Source organism: Vipera berus (assembly GCF_964194415.1).
Source record: "Vipera berus genome assembly, chromosome: 12".
In the NCBI taxonomy this organism is placed as follows: Eukaryota; Metazoa; Chordata; class Lepidosauria; order Squamata; family Viperidae; genus Vipera; species Vipera berus.
Window position 1 is genome coordinate 17,170,879 of NC_138215.1, and position 17,887 is coordinate 17,188,765.

Consider the following 17,887-nt stretch of genomic DNA (forward strand, 5'->3'; position numbering starts at 1 on the left):
CAGGCGGACACGGCTCATAAAAGTGCCACGCACAATTAAGCTGTAGAGAAAGAAAGCCTGTCTTTTTTAATCCGCTAGGAAAGAGCCTGTCGGCATGCCGCTGCATTCACAGGTCCTAAAATTTACAAGCGTAACAGCCAAAGGCAGGGAACCCAGAGACGCAGATCCTCAGAAGGCAGCTAGCCAGGATGGTGACGCAAGAGACCTTCTGCGCAGCCCTCCAGCATACCCCACGGCACATGATGCAGCTTAAAGTGGGTCTTGGTGAATCAGATCGTAATGCAAGAATACAAAAAAACAACAGGAGCCTTCCTTCGCTTCCTTTGGGGCCTCTCCCACCCACTGGCTCCATTCACACAGTGGAGGGTTGAATGGAGTTAACCTCACAGCCGAAAGGTCATCTGGTCACCTTGTTGGCTGGCCAGATTGCATGGCCTACTGGATCCCCAAAGTGGCCAAACCCAGCCAGAAATGCGAAGGTGATGTGGTTAGGCTAATGGGGAAGGGGCAAAGTGTGGGGTTCTGGAAGCTGGACCCTCACCATTGGACATGCTGGCTGGGATGTATGGGTTTGGAGGTCCACTCATGAAGGATCCCAGGTTTGGTTATGCTGGCTTTAACCCTTTCGTCCCCAGGTAGTCCTAGTTCAGAGAACAACTCAGATGACCCCAAAAGCTGTATCGGAATAGGATCTGGGCAGGGCTCAATTTTGAATCTTGAACACAGAAGGAGCGCAAAGGTTAAGCTTCCTCACCTCCCAATATCCTCAAGGCTACTGCTCCATTACAACAGGTCCTCACTCCCCTTTCCTTGTAATTTGTGTCTCTGTGTGTGCATGCGTGTGTGGGTGAAGTTTGTCTCCTAGAGCAGAGGTCCCCAAACTTTTGGGCACCAGGGACCGGTTCCGTGGAGAGAGGTTTTTCCGTGGATTGCACTGTTTGTGTTTTTGTGTGCTGCCTGCATCCCACCGATGGGGCTTTGCTTGTTTGTGAGGTCCAGTTGTCTGGCATGCCGCAGCCCGGTACTGGTCCACTGGGGTGTGTGTGTGTTGGGGACCCCTGTCCTAGAGAACCCTGCCAGGGGTTGGCAACTAGTCCAGGGGTTGGCAACTTTGTCTCTTTTGTGACTTGTGGACATCAACTCCCAGAATTCCTGAATTCTGGGAGTTGATGTCCACAAGTCACAAAAGAGACAAAGTTGCCAACCCCTGGACTAGTTGCCAACCCCTGGCAGGGTTCTCTAGGACAGGGAAAGGGAGAGGTTTCCAAGCTGAGCCATGCAGGCTCAGGAATTCTGGGAGTTGAAGTCCATGAGTCATGAAGGGGCCATAGGTCCCCCATGCTGGCTTAAGAATTCTGGGAGTTGAAGTCCATGAGTCATGAAGGGGCCATAGGTCCCCCATGCTGGCTCAGCCATTCTGGGAGTTGAAGTCCACGAGTCATAAAAGAGCCAAGGTTCCCCACCCCTGCACTAGGTCCTTACAGTAGTTTCAGCCAATGCCTAGGTGGGAAATCTGGACGTTTCTCTCCAGGGAAAAGACCCTGAAGGCCAGCTAGAAGGGCCCCCACGTGCTCCTAATACAGGCTCGTTGTTTTTATGGTTAAGCAAGCAGGTTATGGGAAAGGGAGAGGGGGACCATCAGGTGGGGAAGAGTGAGGAGGGCGGGGCAGTCGGCGTGCTGAGATTCCCAACAAGGAGGACTTGAAACGGGCGGTTGAATTAGAACCATTACAACCACTAGCTCTAGCTCAGGGGGTTGGACTAGAAGACCTCCAAGGCCCCTTCCAACTCTTCTCATTTGACCTGCTGCGATCAGAAGCCTCCTCTTTAACCTGCTTCAGTGGGCGCCATCCGTTTTCTTGCCACGGAACAAGCGCCGGGAAAAGGGGAGTCAGAGCGGCCCCCTCGCCCAGCACACCCCCCCCACTCCGAAGACCCCCTTTAGGCCACCGGTTGCCACCTTCCCGCAGCGCAGAGACACACACACACACACACCCCATGGGTCTCCCTTGCCTCGCGAGGGGCCTGTCGGTAGTTCGGCCGGCTGGCCGAGCCCCCCCCCCCCCGAGCGGCAGCCCCCTCCCCTCCGCCTGAGTGACGGCCCCAAGTGGGCCGACTATAAATAGCCGGGTCGCGGCCAGCCCGGGGTGATTGACGGCTGCGGCGCTGGGGCTGCGCGGAGCGGCCCGCGGCTCAGTCAGCCCCCCGACCGGGAGCCGCCGGGGACCCCCCCCCCGCCTGCCCTGCGCCCCGCTCGCCGGACGAAGCTCCGCCGTTTCCCCTTTTGCTCAGCCAGCCGGGCTGGTGGCGATGGGCTCCCGGCGGAGACCCCTGGGCCGCTCCTACTCGGGCAACGGCTCTGCCTTGGGGTATTGCCCCGGGCCCGGCAGCGATGGCGAGGACAACGGGCCCCTGGTGGAGTACCGGCCGGAGAGGCGCAGCTACCTGCTTAGCGTGCGCCCCGAGAACAGGTAGAGTGCCGCGGAGGGGAAAGGGGTCCCCGGTGGGGACGAGGAAGGGGCTACCGCGGGGAATGCAGATCCGCCCCCCCCCTTGAAAGCCAAAGGGCGCTGCGCCCCTTGCCAGGCGCTCGTGGGGGTCTTTCTCAGCAGGCGACGCGCCTCCCGGAGGGTCCCAACGTGGCCCGCGGTTGGGAAGCCCCTGGCCCGGCTCACAGAGCAGGTGGAAGGCGCCGAGACGGAGCGAGGGCTCCTTTCTGCCAGTGGAAGAGCCGTGGCTTGCGGGATTCGCGGCCACAAGATTCCCAAGCGGGGGTCGGGGGGGCTCCGGGTGAAAGCCAAGTGGCCGAAATGGCCGAAACCTTGCAGGGCCAGGCTACCCCCGAGTCCCCGGCGTTGGGAAGGCTGGAATCCTAAATGAGAAGAAGTGTGTGTGTGTGGGGGGCTATTTCTGTGGCTGCTTGTAGGATTTCCCCAGAAACACGAGCCTGGTCCGGTTCCTGTGTCCCAAGACTCCCTTTCCCTCCTGCCCCCCCCCCGCAAGATTTTTGCCCAACTTTTAAAGAAATAGGGAAGGGGCTGGAGGACCCTGAAGTTGAAAGAGGGAAGGAAACCAAGCCAGAAGGAGACAATCAATCTGAATTTGCAAGGGGAGGGGGAGGAGGGGGAGGCAAAGAAACAGATGCTGATGAGTCTTAAGTCACCGAGTTGGATGGGGGGGGGGAGAGGGAGGGAGAGAAAGTTGAGGGACGGAGGAGACATACTGCTGAATGAAGCTGCAAACTTTATTGTTCTATTTTTCCAGCCTCTTAGAATCCCGGATAGCTAGCATAGCTGAAAATCTCCATTCATTCGGAGGCCTTAAGGGTCTTCTGAACAGCATTAAAAGAGTTTCTGGGATTAGCTGCTTCCCACGAAAGTGACAATCATGTGGAAAGGAATTCCCAGGGCACAGCTTGGACCTGGCTCTTTGTACAGTTGTGAAGGCTGATGATTCTATCCCAGCTGAGTCGGGACCAATAACTGGCCCTGAACGCCGGTGGGGTTTTACTCTGAGAAGACCAAGACAGCTCTTCCCTCTAAAGTTGCCATCCTGAAGTGGTTATGCTAGGAAATGAATCCCCCTGAACCTGATGGGATAAACGGAGGAATCCGTTTGGATAGAAGTGGGCAAAGTTCTTGATCAGTTTTGGCAGATTAGCAAATCTTTGCCAAGGACCCTTTTGATGCTGTGGTTTAAAAGGCACCAGGCTAGATACTGGGAGCTGGGAATTCTAGTCCTGCCTTAGACATGAAACCAGCTGGGTGACTTATCCTCTTTCCCATATATTGACCTAGGCGCCTTCAGGAAAACCCACACATTTCTACAGGATAGGAAAACCATGGGGCTGTCTAGTTGCTTGCATTCCGAAGTGGATCATAGGAACTTGGTAGAGAGAATCTCTTTGGTGCAGTGGTTAAAGTCCCCAGGCTATAAACTTGGAGTAGGAATTCTAGTCCTGCCTTAGACATGAAACCAACTGGGTGATATATCCCACAAGTTCTAGTCCTTCCAATGAGACGAAGCCAGTTGCTCTCTCTCAGCCCTAAAAAGAAGGCAAGGGCACCCCAGCTTTAAAATGCGGGCCAAAAAACCCTGCATGGATTTGTCTGTGCGGATACATCCATAAACAAACACACACGCCAGCTTTGGTGTCACGTCAGAAGTCTGCAGTTGACAAATAGTGTCCAAAAGTGATTTTAATTTAGGCATGGATTAGCATTGTGTTTGCTTGCTTCAGAATTGAATTTCATTTTTTTTAAAGATGTTGTACTTTCTGCTCAGTTACTTTTGGGCAAATATTCTTGCATAGAGGGAAGCTATCAGGCTTATTTGAATTAAGAACGGGATCTAGCCCATCTCTTAGACACGCATTGATCCGTTTGTGGACTACTTTGAGCTTGGAAGGGACATTTCACATTAAAGCAGTCTTTAACATGTAATGCTTCATTCTGATGCTCTGGTGGATCATGATATTGTAGTAAGTAGGAAATAAATCTAGTAAGTAAGGTTTGAAAATCTGGATTTAGTTCCTATGAGCCTCATGAATGATCTTGGACCAGTTTTTATGTCGCATCTTAGGCTACCTTAAAAGTCTTTTGCGAGGATAAAGCAAGGATCAGACAGAGATCCAGGCCTATGCTTTCCCGAATTAAGGGGAGGAAAATCAAGATAAAAGTATAAAAGTTACCCAACTGCTTGATATATTAATCCCATTACAGCATAACTTACCTAGCTGGAGCCTTGCTGAGTATCTGAAACTCCTTAGAGATGCAGTGTCCACACACAAACACCCAGTCACCATGGGGGAAAACGCAGCAAAAGCTTCTTATATTTCCAAATAGGAAAGTATCCACCGTTTTTACTGCCATCTGTAAAAAGATTATAATGAGTGGGAAAGTGCAGGGAACTCTAGCATGAGTCAGTTCAGGTGAAAATGGATTAGGAATGTATTGGCTGCAAAGCAGATGGTGTTTTTGATTTTGGTTGGGTTTTTTTGCTGTATTAGCAGAAGGAGAGAACTAAGCAGAAATGTTTACAGACGAACCTCTTCTAAATGTTTTTTGAAGGTTGCATAATTCTCATGTGTTTTACACAGGCCAGGATACCTGATCCTTGCTCTTATAGTCCTCTTCCTACTTCTCCTTCTACTTCCCTCTTTTTTTCCTTTTTGTTTTTCTCCTTCCTTCCTTCCTTCCTTCCTTCCTTCCTTCCTCTCCTCCTCCTCCTCCTCCTCCTCCTCCTCCTCCTCTTCTTCTTCTTCTTCTTCTTCTTCTTCTTCTTCTTCTTCTTCTTCTTCTTCTTCTTCTTCTTCTTCTTCTCCTCCTCCTCCTCCTCCTCCTCCTCCTCCTCCTCCTCCTCCTCCTCCTCCTCCTCCTCCTCCTGACTATTGTTATTATGATGTTGTATCTTTCAAACCAGACGAGTCCGACCCAGGCTTTTGTGACAAACTTCATATGTTTGTGAATTCTATAGTTCCAGCCCATCTCTTCACCATTCACCCCAGCCTCTCACCTCCACCCTGAAATCCCAGACTTCTAAAAAAAAAACATTTTAAAGTGTATGACAAGATGGCATCGCCTCTGCCTCCCCTGGACTGACGCCAGGTCAACGGCTGTTGACTCTCTCTAGCCAGGTGGACACGTGGCTTGCTCTTTCAGAAGGCGACACAACTTTCTGAGATAAGAAATGCCCAAGGAGGTCACACAGAACATAGATTGGAGACTATCGTCATTCCCCGCCTGCACAAATACGGGACAATTGTCTCCCTCTTCCTAAACATGGAGCCGTTGCGTGTTAGTGTCCCCTGATCTCAGCCATACTTTCCATCCTTGCAAAGCAGATGGTGGTGTTTTTTTTTTTGCTGTATTAGCAGAAGGAGAGAACTAAGCAGAAATGTTTACAGACGAACCTCTTCTAAATGGTTTTTGAAGGTTGCATAATTCTCATGTGTTTTACACAGGCCAGGATACCTGATCCTTGCTCTTATAGTCCTCTTCCTACTTCTCCTTCTACTTCCCTCTTTTTTCCTGGCCCTGAGATCCAGTCAAGGTTTTTTGGTTTTGGAGAAGGACTTTGGGATCCATTAGAAGACACAGATGAAGAGCAGGCCGTTTCTCGCGCTGAAAGGGTCACAGTCTGGCTTTCACATCGGCCAGTTGGAGGAGAGAAGCTGGATAGCTGGCTAAGGCAGAACAGACGGGCTATTTATATGCTTGCTTTCCGGAATGCTGCGCTCTGACGGGGCCTCCACCAGATAGTGTTCAACTCGCTCTCTGGTTTCCCAAGAGGGTATGTTGACACCTAGGAACTGATTAGGGCCGAACGGTTGAATTGCTCCTCGTGTGTCTGTACTCCACTCTGTACTTCAGGAATTACAGAGAGAAAGGCCGTCACTGCTTAAAGGCCCTTCTCGAAGTGAACCAATCTCTGGATTTACTGGGTGGAGGGGAAGAAGAACGGCTCCCCACTGCAAAGGTCTTCTGCTGCAAACTTCCAGAATGGAAGAGAAGAGAAGAGAAGAGAAGAGAAGAGAAGAGAAGAGAAGAGAAGAGAAGAGAAGAGAAGAGAAGAGAATAATAGAAGAGAATTAGAGTAGAGTAGAGTAGAGTAGAGTAGAGTAGAGTAGAATAGAAGGGAAAGGAAGAGAAGGGAAGAGGAGAGGAGAATAGAATAGAATGGAATAGAATTAGAATTAGAATTAGAATTAGAATGAAGAGAGGAGAGGAGAGAGGAGAGAAAAGGAGAAGAGAATTCCTTATTAGTCAACTGTGATTGGAGAGACAAGGAATTTGTCTCTTGTGCATAAGCTCTCAGGGTAAATATAGAATAGAAGAATAGAATAGAATAGAATTAGAATTAGAATTAGAATTAGAGTAGAGGGGAAGGGAAGAATAGAATAGAATAGAATAGAATAGAATAGAATAGAATAGAATAGAATAGAATAGAATAGAATAGAATAGAATAGAGTCCTTGACTTACAAAGTTGAGTGACCATTCAATGTTACAACAGCACTCAAAAATGTAACTTCACAGTTACGACCTTTGTAGCATCCCCGGGATGACGTGATCAAAATTCAGATGCTCAGTTCATATTTATGACCCTTGCAGCATCCCCGGGATCACGTGATTCCCTTTTTGGGACCTTCTGACCAGCCAAGTCAATGGGGGAAGCCAGATTCACTTAACATCCGGGTTTCTAACTTATCAAGTGCAGTGATTCGCTTAGCAACTGTGGCAAGAAAGGTCATAAAATGGGGCGAAGCTCGCTTAAATGTCTCCCTTAACAACAGAAATTTTGGGCTCAATTTGTGGTTGCAAGTTGAGGACTACCTAGGCAGAATACAGTGTCATAGAGTTTGGAGTGACCTTGGAGGTCTTCTAGTCCAACCCCCTGCTTAAGCAGAAGACCCCATCCCATTCCGGACAAATAATTGTCCAATCTCTTCTTGAAAACCTGCAGCTCTCACAACTTCCAGAGTCAAGCCATTCCATTGATGAACTGTTCTCACTCTCAGGAAATTTCTCCTTTGTTCCAGGTTGGTTCTCTCTTGAAGATGCTTCCACCTGTTATTTGTTATTTGTCCTGCTCTCAGGTGCTCTGCTTGACTCCCTCTTCTTTGGGGCAACCCCGGAGATATTGGAAGACTGCTGTCACCTCACCCTTAGTCTTTCTCTTGCAGAAAGAGTCAATGCTTCATTGTGATTTTTATAGTCCCAGCCAGAGCTTTTGGAGTTCAAGGAAGCTGGAGTTATTACAAGTGTTTCAACTAATCCTCTTGCGAGTGACTGTTTTGCTCCCACTCCTGCTGATGAACACTTAGTGGGCTTCGTGGGCGGTTGGGAGGGAGTGAAACACGTGGCGTTGTGATCTCTGCCTTATGCTTATGATCTCCACGAAGTTCTTCATTCAGAGCTTTGGTTTTACCGTGGACAACCTTCTTCTCCTCCCTGGTCATCAAAAAGCGGCTGAATTATATGGATATCCTTCCCCTCTGCTGGAAGACTGTGTTCCATTGTATGCTAATTAGTATGAGTTCATCTCTTTTTCTCTGCTTTTCTCTCTCAAACCTAATTCTTTTCTTTGCTGTTTCTGCTTAGCTTGCTACCCAGGCGGGTGTCCCCCACCAGCTACGGAAGGTAAATCCCCTCGTACGCCTTGTCCAACTGCAACTCGGTGGCATCAAAACTTTGGCGTGACTCACGGTTGTCCAGGGGTACCAACAGCAATGCCTACTTTGCCAGGGAGCTTGCACCCCTCCGCCTGCTTCTATTGAGTGGTGCCTTCCCTGCTGAGAGTTGATTAAAGCCATGTTGGGTTTGCTCAAGGACCAAGCCCCCAACCATTTTCACAGACACGGAGCTCAGTTTTCAAAGAGGTCCTTGCTCAAATCTGGCAATGGATTATAAGCTTGTTTGGGCTGGAAGAAAGGGATTAGTCAAGTTCTCCTTGGTTGAGGGGAGATTTGAATCGGGGTCTCCTGTGCCTCAGTCCAACATCTTAAAAGTAATGCCGAATAGAATATCGGTAGCTTAGACATGAACTGTCAGGTCCCTGGTGCTGTCTGAGCGTGGTTGTTTTTCTTGGAGACGTTTTATTACCCAACTAGGCAATGTCTTCAGTGCTAAGTCTGCTTTCTCTTTGTATCATAGTGCTTCCACGAGAGGGGTGGTTGATGGTGCAAAAGCGACAATCCAAAGAGACAATCTAAAAAGTAAACAAAAAGACCCACTCAATTCCTTGTCAGTGATCAACACTCAAAATAAGCACAGACTAGTGCCAAGATTAACACTAGAGACCAACAATCAAGCAAAAAAACAATAACCCAGTCAAGGAGCTACCAGCTTAGACAAAGCCGTCAAACAGTAAACAACCGTCCCATCAAGGAACGACCAAGAACTCTCCCACCAACACTCACAGGGTAAACTACTTATACATAAACAGAGAGCAAAGCTCACCCCCTTCCAGCACTGATGCTGTTACCTAGTTGGGTAATGAAACATCCGCAAGGAAACAACCCGTATCTCTCAACCATTAGACTACATTGCCAAAGAGCTTAATTTCATGGAGCAGAGAAGCGTTTTCCTTTTTGCAGGACCTTCCAGTCAACAACCTTTTCCCTTTTAGGTGGTTTTCCACCTTTAACATTGCCAAGGAAGGAGGAAATGGCAAAGGAAGACCATCCTGGATCTATCAGCCGGATCCACGCTTGTCCTTTACAAACCACCTTGGAGGGGATTATTGGCAAGGGGACAGAAGCTAGGAGTGGCTGGAAGTCCTTGCCAACTTATTCTCTCCCGTCTCACTCCTTGTCATGAGACAAAGATGACATTGCAAAATCTGAGGGGGCTGGCTTCCTGGGGACACTCAAGGTGGAACTGGGGTACTACGGAACAGTGTTGAATTTCTAGAGGGGAAATTTCCTAAATGAGGTCTGGCTGATGGTCTGTTGTTCATCCAAACTGGGCATCAGTTCTTAAAGGTCCTGGGCACCTGTTGCCCCATCCTTCAAAGTGGAGATGCCAAGATTTGAGCCCAGGATCTGCGGCAGGCAAGGCATGTGTTTTCCGGGTGGGCAATGGAGTCTTGTCCAAAGGGACTAAAGATAGGAGGTGTAACCCTGAAAATGTGTTATCGCGAGAATCCATAATATGTTTTCATTCTATTTAGCCAGGGATGTTTTGCTGCCATCTGTTACCCCAAGTGATCTTTGGTAGCCTACCACACACCTCGCGACTTGATTTGTCACTGTTTGCGCACATCGTCTCACTGTGTGTGGTGTGTGGACTTGCACAAAACCATAGAGGTTTTTGCACCGTGAATGTAGACCGTAGTCTGACGTTGTTTCTTATCATCCATCTTTTCCATCTGAGACGAATTTGCACCGTTCTTCCCATGCATGATCCTCTTTACATTAGCACAAGCAAAGCCTGGGATTCCACGATCTCACCTTCACCCCCTCCTCCCTTTATCCCCTGCCCCATGAACTGCGTGGGTGTGCACACAAACGCATGAAAGCAACTGGACAATGAACTCTGTGTTATGCAAAAACAAAACTTTGGGCTGCAATTCCCAGAGAACTGCGGAGGAAAAAAATATGGATTAAAACTTTGAAAGAGCCTTGGTGGAGCAGTGGGCTAATGCCTCCTTAAGTAACACCAGCTGCCTGCAATTAGTGCAGGTTCGAGTCCCACCAGGCTCAAGGTTGACTCAGCCTTCCATCCTTCCGAGGTCGGTAAAATGAGGACCCAGGTTGTTGGGGGCAATAAGCTGACTTTGTAATAATGCCGCTTGGGGTGTGTGTGAAAGCCCTAATAAGCAGGCATATACATAGAATGAAGGCTACTGCTAAGCTTGTAAGCCGCCCTGAGTCTTCGGAGAAGGGCGGGATATAAATGGAATTAAAATATAAAAAAAATAAAATAAAACCGGGGAAAAGGAGAGGATAACGGAAACATAACATGGGAAGCACCATAAATGTTGCATCCGACCTCCTTTCCCCCCCCGAAGGCTGTGCTATTCATATCTTCCACTTTGTGCATATTGCATTGTGTGGAAACCTGATAGAGGATGAAGAATTTGGAGTCCTGAGAATTTCAGTGTGTCTCTTTCCTCCTGAAAACACATGTTTAGTTCTCTAGTTTATGGTTGGGACTAGAGAAATATTTAAGATTCCTGTCTCCTAGCTTCAAATTACTGGGGGCCATGCAGTTTTCCAAGTGCAGTTTTAAAAAGGTTTTGATTGACAAAACCAAGCTCTTGTGGTCCAAAAGAGTTTTGGTATTATTATTATTATTATTATTATTATTATTATTATTATTATTATTATTATTATTATTATTATTATTATTATAGATAACAGCTTGAGTATCCTTCTTTCTATGGTTTTGCCACCTTCCATATTGCGTATATCAATTGGACGGTACCTTCTAAGCCAGGCCATTTCAGCTACAGAAGAAAGCATTGCCAGCATCCTACCTATTAAGGCGCTCTTTGAGTTTGACACGAAATGGAAATGGAGAAGGAGGCTTTGAGTACCGTTGCTTCCATTTTGATGTCAAGACTTTCAGACCAAGTCAGATCGGAGGACTCTTAAGCACAATGGGTAACGCTTGTGACGTTCTCCACCTCCAGATTTCGTCCCGCTCTTGAGCTTTCATTTCAGAATGAGGATGAGCTCATTTGAGGATAATTATATCTCCACTGCTTTACAGCATAGCAGCCCCAAAGATGTGCTATTATTCAGTCTTGTCAATTGCAGTGAGATCCAATGTACCTTGTGTGAGTGGCATTGCTTACTTGTACATGTGGATAAAACAGGACCAGATAGGCAGCTTGGGTCTACACCAGGGGTAGGCAACCTCGGCTCTTTTATGACTCATGGACTTCAACTCCCAGAATTCCTGAGTCAGCATAAATAAATTAGTACCAAATTAACTGCATCCATTTTAAAGACAAAGAGACTTTAAGTGATGATGGCCCCAAATTGCCTCTTTCCAGGTGTGTACCATGTTACAGCTGCTGGGCCCATTGGCAACATCAGACCACTGCAATGACCAGGATGAGTTTGTGTATTGCAATATTCATGGAGTTGTTCAGCTATCCACATCTGGAATGATCTGGGAATTGCTTCACTGCGGTGCTTTGCCTCTTAAGTTCTCCAGAAGGTTTTTAAGAAGGGGGAAAGGCATTTCCTGACAGCTAGAAATTTCCTTGAGTGGTCAAGGAAAACATCTGGAGAGAAGATGACCCTGCAGGTTTTCCTTAACCGGTTTGCTCAAGTTCTAATTGGGATCCTTTGACTCTTTTAGGAGCGCCTTCTGTGCAATCATTGCTCAGCTGACCGAGGAGACCCAGCCCATCTTTGAAACAACTCTCAAATCATATGCCGTATCGAAGGACGCCGATGCCAAATTCACGTGCATTGTGATAGGTGAGTGCGCACAACTCAACATTTGCAGGGATGTTATCAAGAGCAAGTGTTGAATTCTTCATCTGGGCTACCACAGGGCGGATACTTGAATTATATCTACTTACCTTTTCCAACGTGCTGCCTCTGAGCCCAGATTTCTGTGGCTTTTCAGAAGCTCTCCGATGCTATAATGGCTGATTCAATTTTTTGATTCAATTTTACCACAAAGTGTCTCTGGTCTGCTGCAACTTTCTTGCTTCATGTCCTCAGCACGGCTCTCTCCTTGCCCTTTTCCCGGTCCCAGAATTCTTCCGAGGACTGCAAACTCTGTCTTCACCCTTGTTGCTTTGATCAGTGGCTGATATTTTAAGCTCTCAGCTCTGCCCATCGTCATGTAAAAATAACACCTTCTGGATTCATGTCTGACCTCTCCCTCTTCTTCCAACAATTTATACTCTCGGTACCCTGTTCATAAAAAAGGATTTCCTTCCATTTGGATGGGGGGGGGGAAGAGAAGTTCTCCCTTTAAAAATTCAGAATAACAGAGTTGGAAGGGACCTTGGAGGTCTTCAAGACCAACCCCCATTCTCAGGCAGGAAATTCTTACTACCATTTAGTAACTACTGATGTCTTTCAGTGAAACAATGCCAGAAGATGGGCAAGGTCAGTGATATATTTATGGTGGTTAGAATTACGATAGTTTGACCCTTCCTTTGCTGACTCAAAAGCCGGTTCTGATGGTAGAGTTAACCAGGTCACAGAAGGGCCCTAGGAGATGCATTCACACAACATGCTAAATTTAATTCAATTTAAGCTTGACTGTTTTGTGGATGTGGCTTAGCTGGTTTCATAAAGTCAGGGCACATGTTAAATTTATCACTCGATGTAGTATGCAAACACAAATGAATTAATAAAGTAACCAGTATAACTGCATTGTGCAAACCCAGCAAATTGCACCAAAAAAAAATGCAATTTGTTTACTCGACATTCTACATTGACAGAAGTCAAAGGCTCTTGGTGGTTCGCAGCAATAAAAAGCTTAGAATGAGTAAAAAGCACCATACAAGGTCAAACTAAATGGTTGGATGGATTTGGGTGTCCCTACATCTCCCCACTCTACCTCCTTTTTGATCCGGTGTGAGTGATCTCGGAAACAAAGTCAGGGCAGTCCTGAATGGTCACATGGTTAGAAGACATTCACTTGGAAGGGATGGTTGACTTCTCTCCTTAGACCAGCGTTTCTCAACCTTGGCTACTTGAAGAGGTGTGGTCTTCAGCTCCCAGAATACCCCAGCCAGAAGTGATCAAGGTTGAGAAACACTGGTCTATGGAAACCTGTGTATTGTTTGAGCAGACCTCCATAGACCTGGGATGGATTTCAACCATACACAAGCTGCTTGCTAATGCCACCTTACTCTTAACGGCACCTGTCTCATGGTAATGGGCTTGAGAGATGTAACTGGAGCTTTGATGGGAAAGAGACTAACCAAGTTCTTGGAGAGTTTCTCTTGATAACGAATCTGGAGCAGAGTGAGAGCAAGTCAGATCCTATTTCATTCTCTTGGACCACGTCACTCCCCTGATCTTTGGCCAGCAGAATCGCTGAAGGGGCATGGATGGCAAACCGGCTGACACTTCCCTCCAGTTTCAGGGCCGCATTCTGTAGCCTCCTTACTGTAGTGGGTCAGCCACTGATTTCTAAGGGATGAGATGGTTGGTGCAGAAAGCATTGCATCACAAGGACTCAAGCTCCTGTCCCAGGTCTGTGTCTGGAAGAGCCAGTCAATTTAATTCTGCCCCCATTCTTTGCCTTAGGGGATGAGAGCAAAAGTCAGGGGGGAGCTTGGTGTCTTGCATGTAAGATATTCTCGGTTTGATCTGCCCTGAGTGGAGAACTATTGATAGGACACTCTCCACCTCCACCTCCACCTCCACCTCCATCTCCATCTCCATTTCAATCTCCACCTCTACTTCCATCTCCACCTTCACCTCCACCTCCACTTCCATCTCCATCTCCACCTCCATCTCCATTTCTATCTCCACCTTCACCTCCACCTCCACCTCCACCTCCACCTCCATCTCCATTTCAATCTCCACCTCCACTTCCATCTCCATCTCCACCTCCATCTCCATTTCTATCTCCACCTTCCCCTCCACCTCCACCTCCATCTCCATCTCCATTTCTATCTCCACCTTCACCTTCACCTCCACCTCCATCTCTACCTCCACCTCCATCTCCACCTCCATTTCTATCTCCACCTTCACCTCCAACTCCAGAGAGGTCTTCAAGGCCCAAATATTGTTTCCCAACCAGCACTCGACTCCCCTCGATGCAGCCTTTCTCTCCATCCTTTTTGCTGGAGCACTACCATCATCCAGGAAGGTCCCATAGGCGCAGACTGGACATTTTATGGGAAATATTAAAATGATCTTATTTGGGGGGGGCTCAGGAGGGCTGAGCATTCTCACAAACATCTCCATGCCTCTCGGAGCCAGTCCCCTCCCCCTCCCAGCCTTTAAATGGCTTTTATATGACCCTCAGAAACCTCCAAAAGTGTTTACCAAATTGAGATTTTTTTTCATATGATAGGAGCATGAAATGATTCTGTGGTGGGAAAGTAAGTGCATTCATTGCATTTAATTTTAACGACGTGTCTGTGTACATGAGGTCAGTGGTATCTCATGATTTGGCCCCACCCATTACTTTGTGCCACACCTCTCTCCTTGCAACAGTCCTGATTGTAGGCTCATGCTTTTCAGAGGTTGACATCTCTGAAGATGGATCCTTTTAATTTGCTTGGAGAGGACAGTTCTTGAGATAGACAATCCCTCCCTTGAGCTTGGCCTTCTACGCCTAAAGCACAGGACCCCTTTTGGCTCGGGAGCAAGTAGTCATGCAGAGGGTATGAAATCATTGTCCTGAAAAGGCATCTGTTGACCAAAGGCACCCAGAGGACACAAGAGGACTGTGATGCAACCCTTGTTGCTTTGGCCCAATGGAAACTTTGGGTTCAGTTTACAGGCTGTGACGTATGGCTCTCGGTGGAGAGACTGGCCCTCCACCAAGCGTCTGTTTTTTAACCTCAGGCTTAAATCCACCAAAGTGGTCTCACTTCCTAGAATGGTGGGGATGTTCTCATCTCCTGTCTATGTTGAGGGTAACAAGGAAAGATCACCTGATTCCACTGCGTTACAAGTTCTGTTTGGAAAGAAGTGTTTTTTTTCCCCCCAAGGGATGCAAAATTGGCAACTTGTCTTCCTGGTTTGAGTTAAGGAGGCTACCTTTCATAGGTTATTGTTGCATCAAGCAGTGCCTTTCTGTGGCTGTGTTTGCATAAAAGGCTTAATCGTGGTGCTGACTGAACATGCACCAAGAATAAACCAATCCAAGTGCATTACACAGATTCCCTAGATTGGCAATTGTTTTGCCCAAAATTCAAAACGTAAGTGTTCAAACTTTCCCTTGAACTTCTTGTCCACTTTATTAAGAGTTGACCTAACTGTTGATACTGATTACTTAATTAATTTCAATTTTGTGATTTTGCTCTTTCTAAAAGTTAATTTTCTATTTTACGGAAGTTGTCTATAAGGTTTGCATGAACCACTTTGACCTTTAGTTTTAACGAAAGGAGATATAGAAGAATTGGAAGTAAATAAAAATAACAAGAAGGTCATTTTTAGTGAAACACATCTTTTGTTAATAAGCCTGGTTTTGGAGATTTCTTTCCTTCTTTCCTTCTTTCCTTCTTTCCTTCTTTCCTTCCTTCCTTCCTTCCTTCCTTCCTTCCTTCCTTCCTTCCTTCCTTCCTTCCTTCCTTCCTTCCTTCCTTCTGTTATTCCCTCCCCCTCTGTCTCCCTTCCTTCCTTCCTTCCTTCCTTCCTTCCTTCCTTCCTTCCTTCCTTCCTTCCTTCCTTCCTTCCTTCCTTCCTCCCTCCCTCCCTCCCTCCCTCCCTCCCTCCCTCCCTCCCTCCCTCCCTTCTTTTCTTTTGTTCTCTAGATCAGGCTCACCATTTCTTCATTTCACTCAATCACTCAAGTGATTAAGTTGTACTCTGCACACCTAGCTAGCAATTCTGGGAATAGGCAATCTCAGTATGTATGGAAGCCGACATATGGGAGGCATCACACTGGAGAAGGTTATTCAACAGCTTCTTGCTAATATTCTCAGCACGTTTAGATTCACATCTCCCTGTTTGGTGGCTGGACCGGAAGTATCAGTTTTTCCATTTTCCTTGTCCCCCCCCCCCAGCCCAAACTGGCCTTCCTGTTGTGTCCAACACAGAACAGGGGGAACAACTTGTGTGAGTTGGTATCGCAGGCAAAAGACTGTTGTTTCCATGTTTGTTTTGGGATGAGGTCTGTTTCTCAAGCAGGGATGCTGCTTCTGCTAATGTGTAATGTCCTCATCAGGGTACCCACCGCCAGAAGTGACGTGGTACAAAGATAATGAAGAAATGGATCGATACTGCGGATTGCCGAAATACGAGATTTCGCGACACGGGAACCGGCACACTCTGCAGATATACAAGTAAGGAAGGAGGGGAGCGCCTATCTCTTGGTTGACACCTAGTAAAGCAGCTGTCTCTGGAGAGAGAAGAGGAAAAGCCCGTGTATTGTTCAGTTAAGCTCGGAAGGGCATCGTGCATAGACCATCTGTCCAGACGTCTACCATTTCCTAAGCCCAAGGTCAAACGTTCAGCTACAAACGAGCAGATGATTTCAGTTATTCTAAGAAAGGCTCAGTGGGTTAGGACGCTGAGCTTGTCGATCAGAAGGTCGGCAGTTTGGCGGGACGAATCCCGAGTGCCGCTTAGCAGAGTGAGCGCCTGTTACTCGTCCCAGCTTCTGCCAACCTAGCAGTTCTAAAGCACGTAAAAATGCAAGTAGAAAAATAGGGACCACCACGGTGGGAAGGTCACAGCGCTCCGTGCGCCTTTGGCGTCTAGTCATGCCGGCCGCATGACCACGGAGACGTCCTCGGACAAGCGCTGGCTCTTCGGCTTTGAAACGGAGATGAGCACCGGCCCCTAGAGTCGGAAACGACTAGCACGCATGTGCGGGGGAACCTTTACCTTTACCTTTTAAGAAAGGCGGCCTTGCAATCCATGGGCATTTAGCAGTCTAATTTCTTGTCCCCTGGCCGGGTTGGAGGGGTGCCCTGGAAAGCCAAAATCATCTTTGTCCTCTTTGCGTACAAAGCAGGGGAGGACATTTTACTGATATTTTTGTAAGGAATATGGGTGAGAAAGAAGAGACCTTGCTTCGGGTGGCAGGGAAGACAGTTCCGGCAACGGAGTAACTGATAAGTCAAACAATGTGAGGACGCAGCTGGATTTGGCCCAAAGGTCCATATCTCCAAGTGGTCCCATGAGCACGTTTGAGAACAATCAGATCTCTCTCCCCAGTTCCCAGGAAATTGATACAGTTTGATGTGGCATTCCTAGCTAGTTGACATTGATAGATTCTCCCTCTGTGATGGTGTTTAAATTGTTCTTTCAGACCATCAACATCGGTCTTCTCCTACCTGTACACCTTCCAAATATGTGATATTTATAGGGAATTTATCTATTTAGATTGATAAAGAGCCTTTGGAATGCCCAGTGCCTCATCATCTGTAAGAGAAGAGCAGACATAGCTGGGTGGTAAATGAGTCATTAGCTTAGAGTCATTGTTGTTAGTTGCGAAGTCATGTCCAACCCATCGTGACCCCATGGACAATGTTCCTCCAGGCCTTCCTGTCCTCTACCATCTTCTGGGATCCATTTAAACTCACGCCTACTGCTTCAGTGACTCCATCCAGCCACCTCATTCTCTGTTGTCCCCTTCTTCTCTTGCCCTCAATCTTACCCAGCTTTAGGCTCTTCTCCAGTGAGTCCTTCCTTCTCATTAGGTGGCCAAAGGATTTGAGTTTCAGCTTCAGGATCTGGCCTTCTAAAGAGCAATCAGGGTTGATCTCCTGTAGGACTGACCGGTT

At 47.5% G+C, this 17,887-nt stretch overlaps 1 protein-coding gene across 3 annotated transcripts in view; it reads left to right on the forward strand.

The window, feature by feature from the left end:
- The first annotated feature begins 2,182 nt into the window (after positions 1-2,182).
- ALPK3 (alpha kinase 3) overlaps positions 2,183-17,887 on the forward strand; it is a 31,115-nt gene continuing 15,410 nt past the window's right edge. The window contains exons 1-4 of one of the 3 annotated variants that reach the window (XM_081337622.1): positions 2,183-2,471; positions 8,101-8,139; positions 11,812-11,933; positions 16,324-16,441. In XM_081337622.1, the coding sequence (XP_081193748.1) occupies positions 2,311-2,471; positions 8,101-8,139; positions 11,812-11,933; positions 16,324-16,441 (440 nt within the window). In that variant the 5' untranslated portion in view covers positions 2,183-2,310. Of the gene's footprint in view, positions 2,472-7,853; positions 8,018-8,100; positions 8,140-11,811; positions 11,934-16,323; positions 16,442-17,887 lie in introns of those variants that run through there. The other 2 variants (XM_081337623.1, XM_081337624.1) reach the window with 2 other exon arrangements.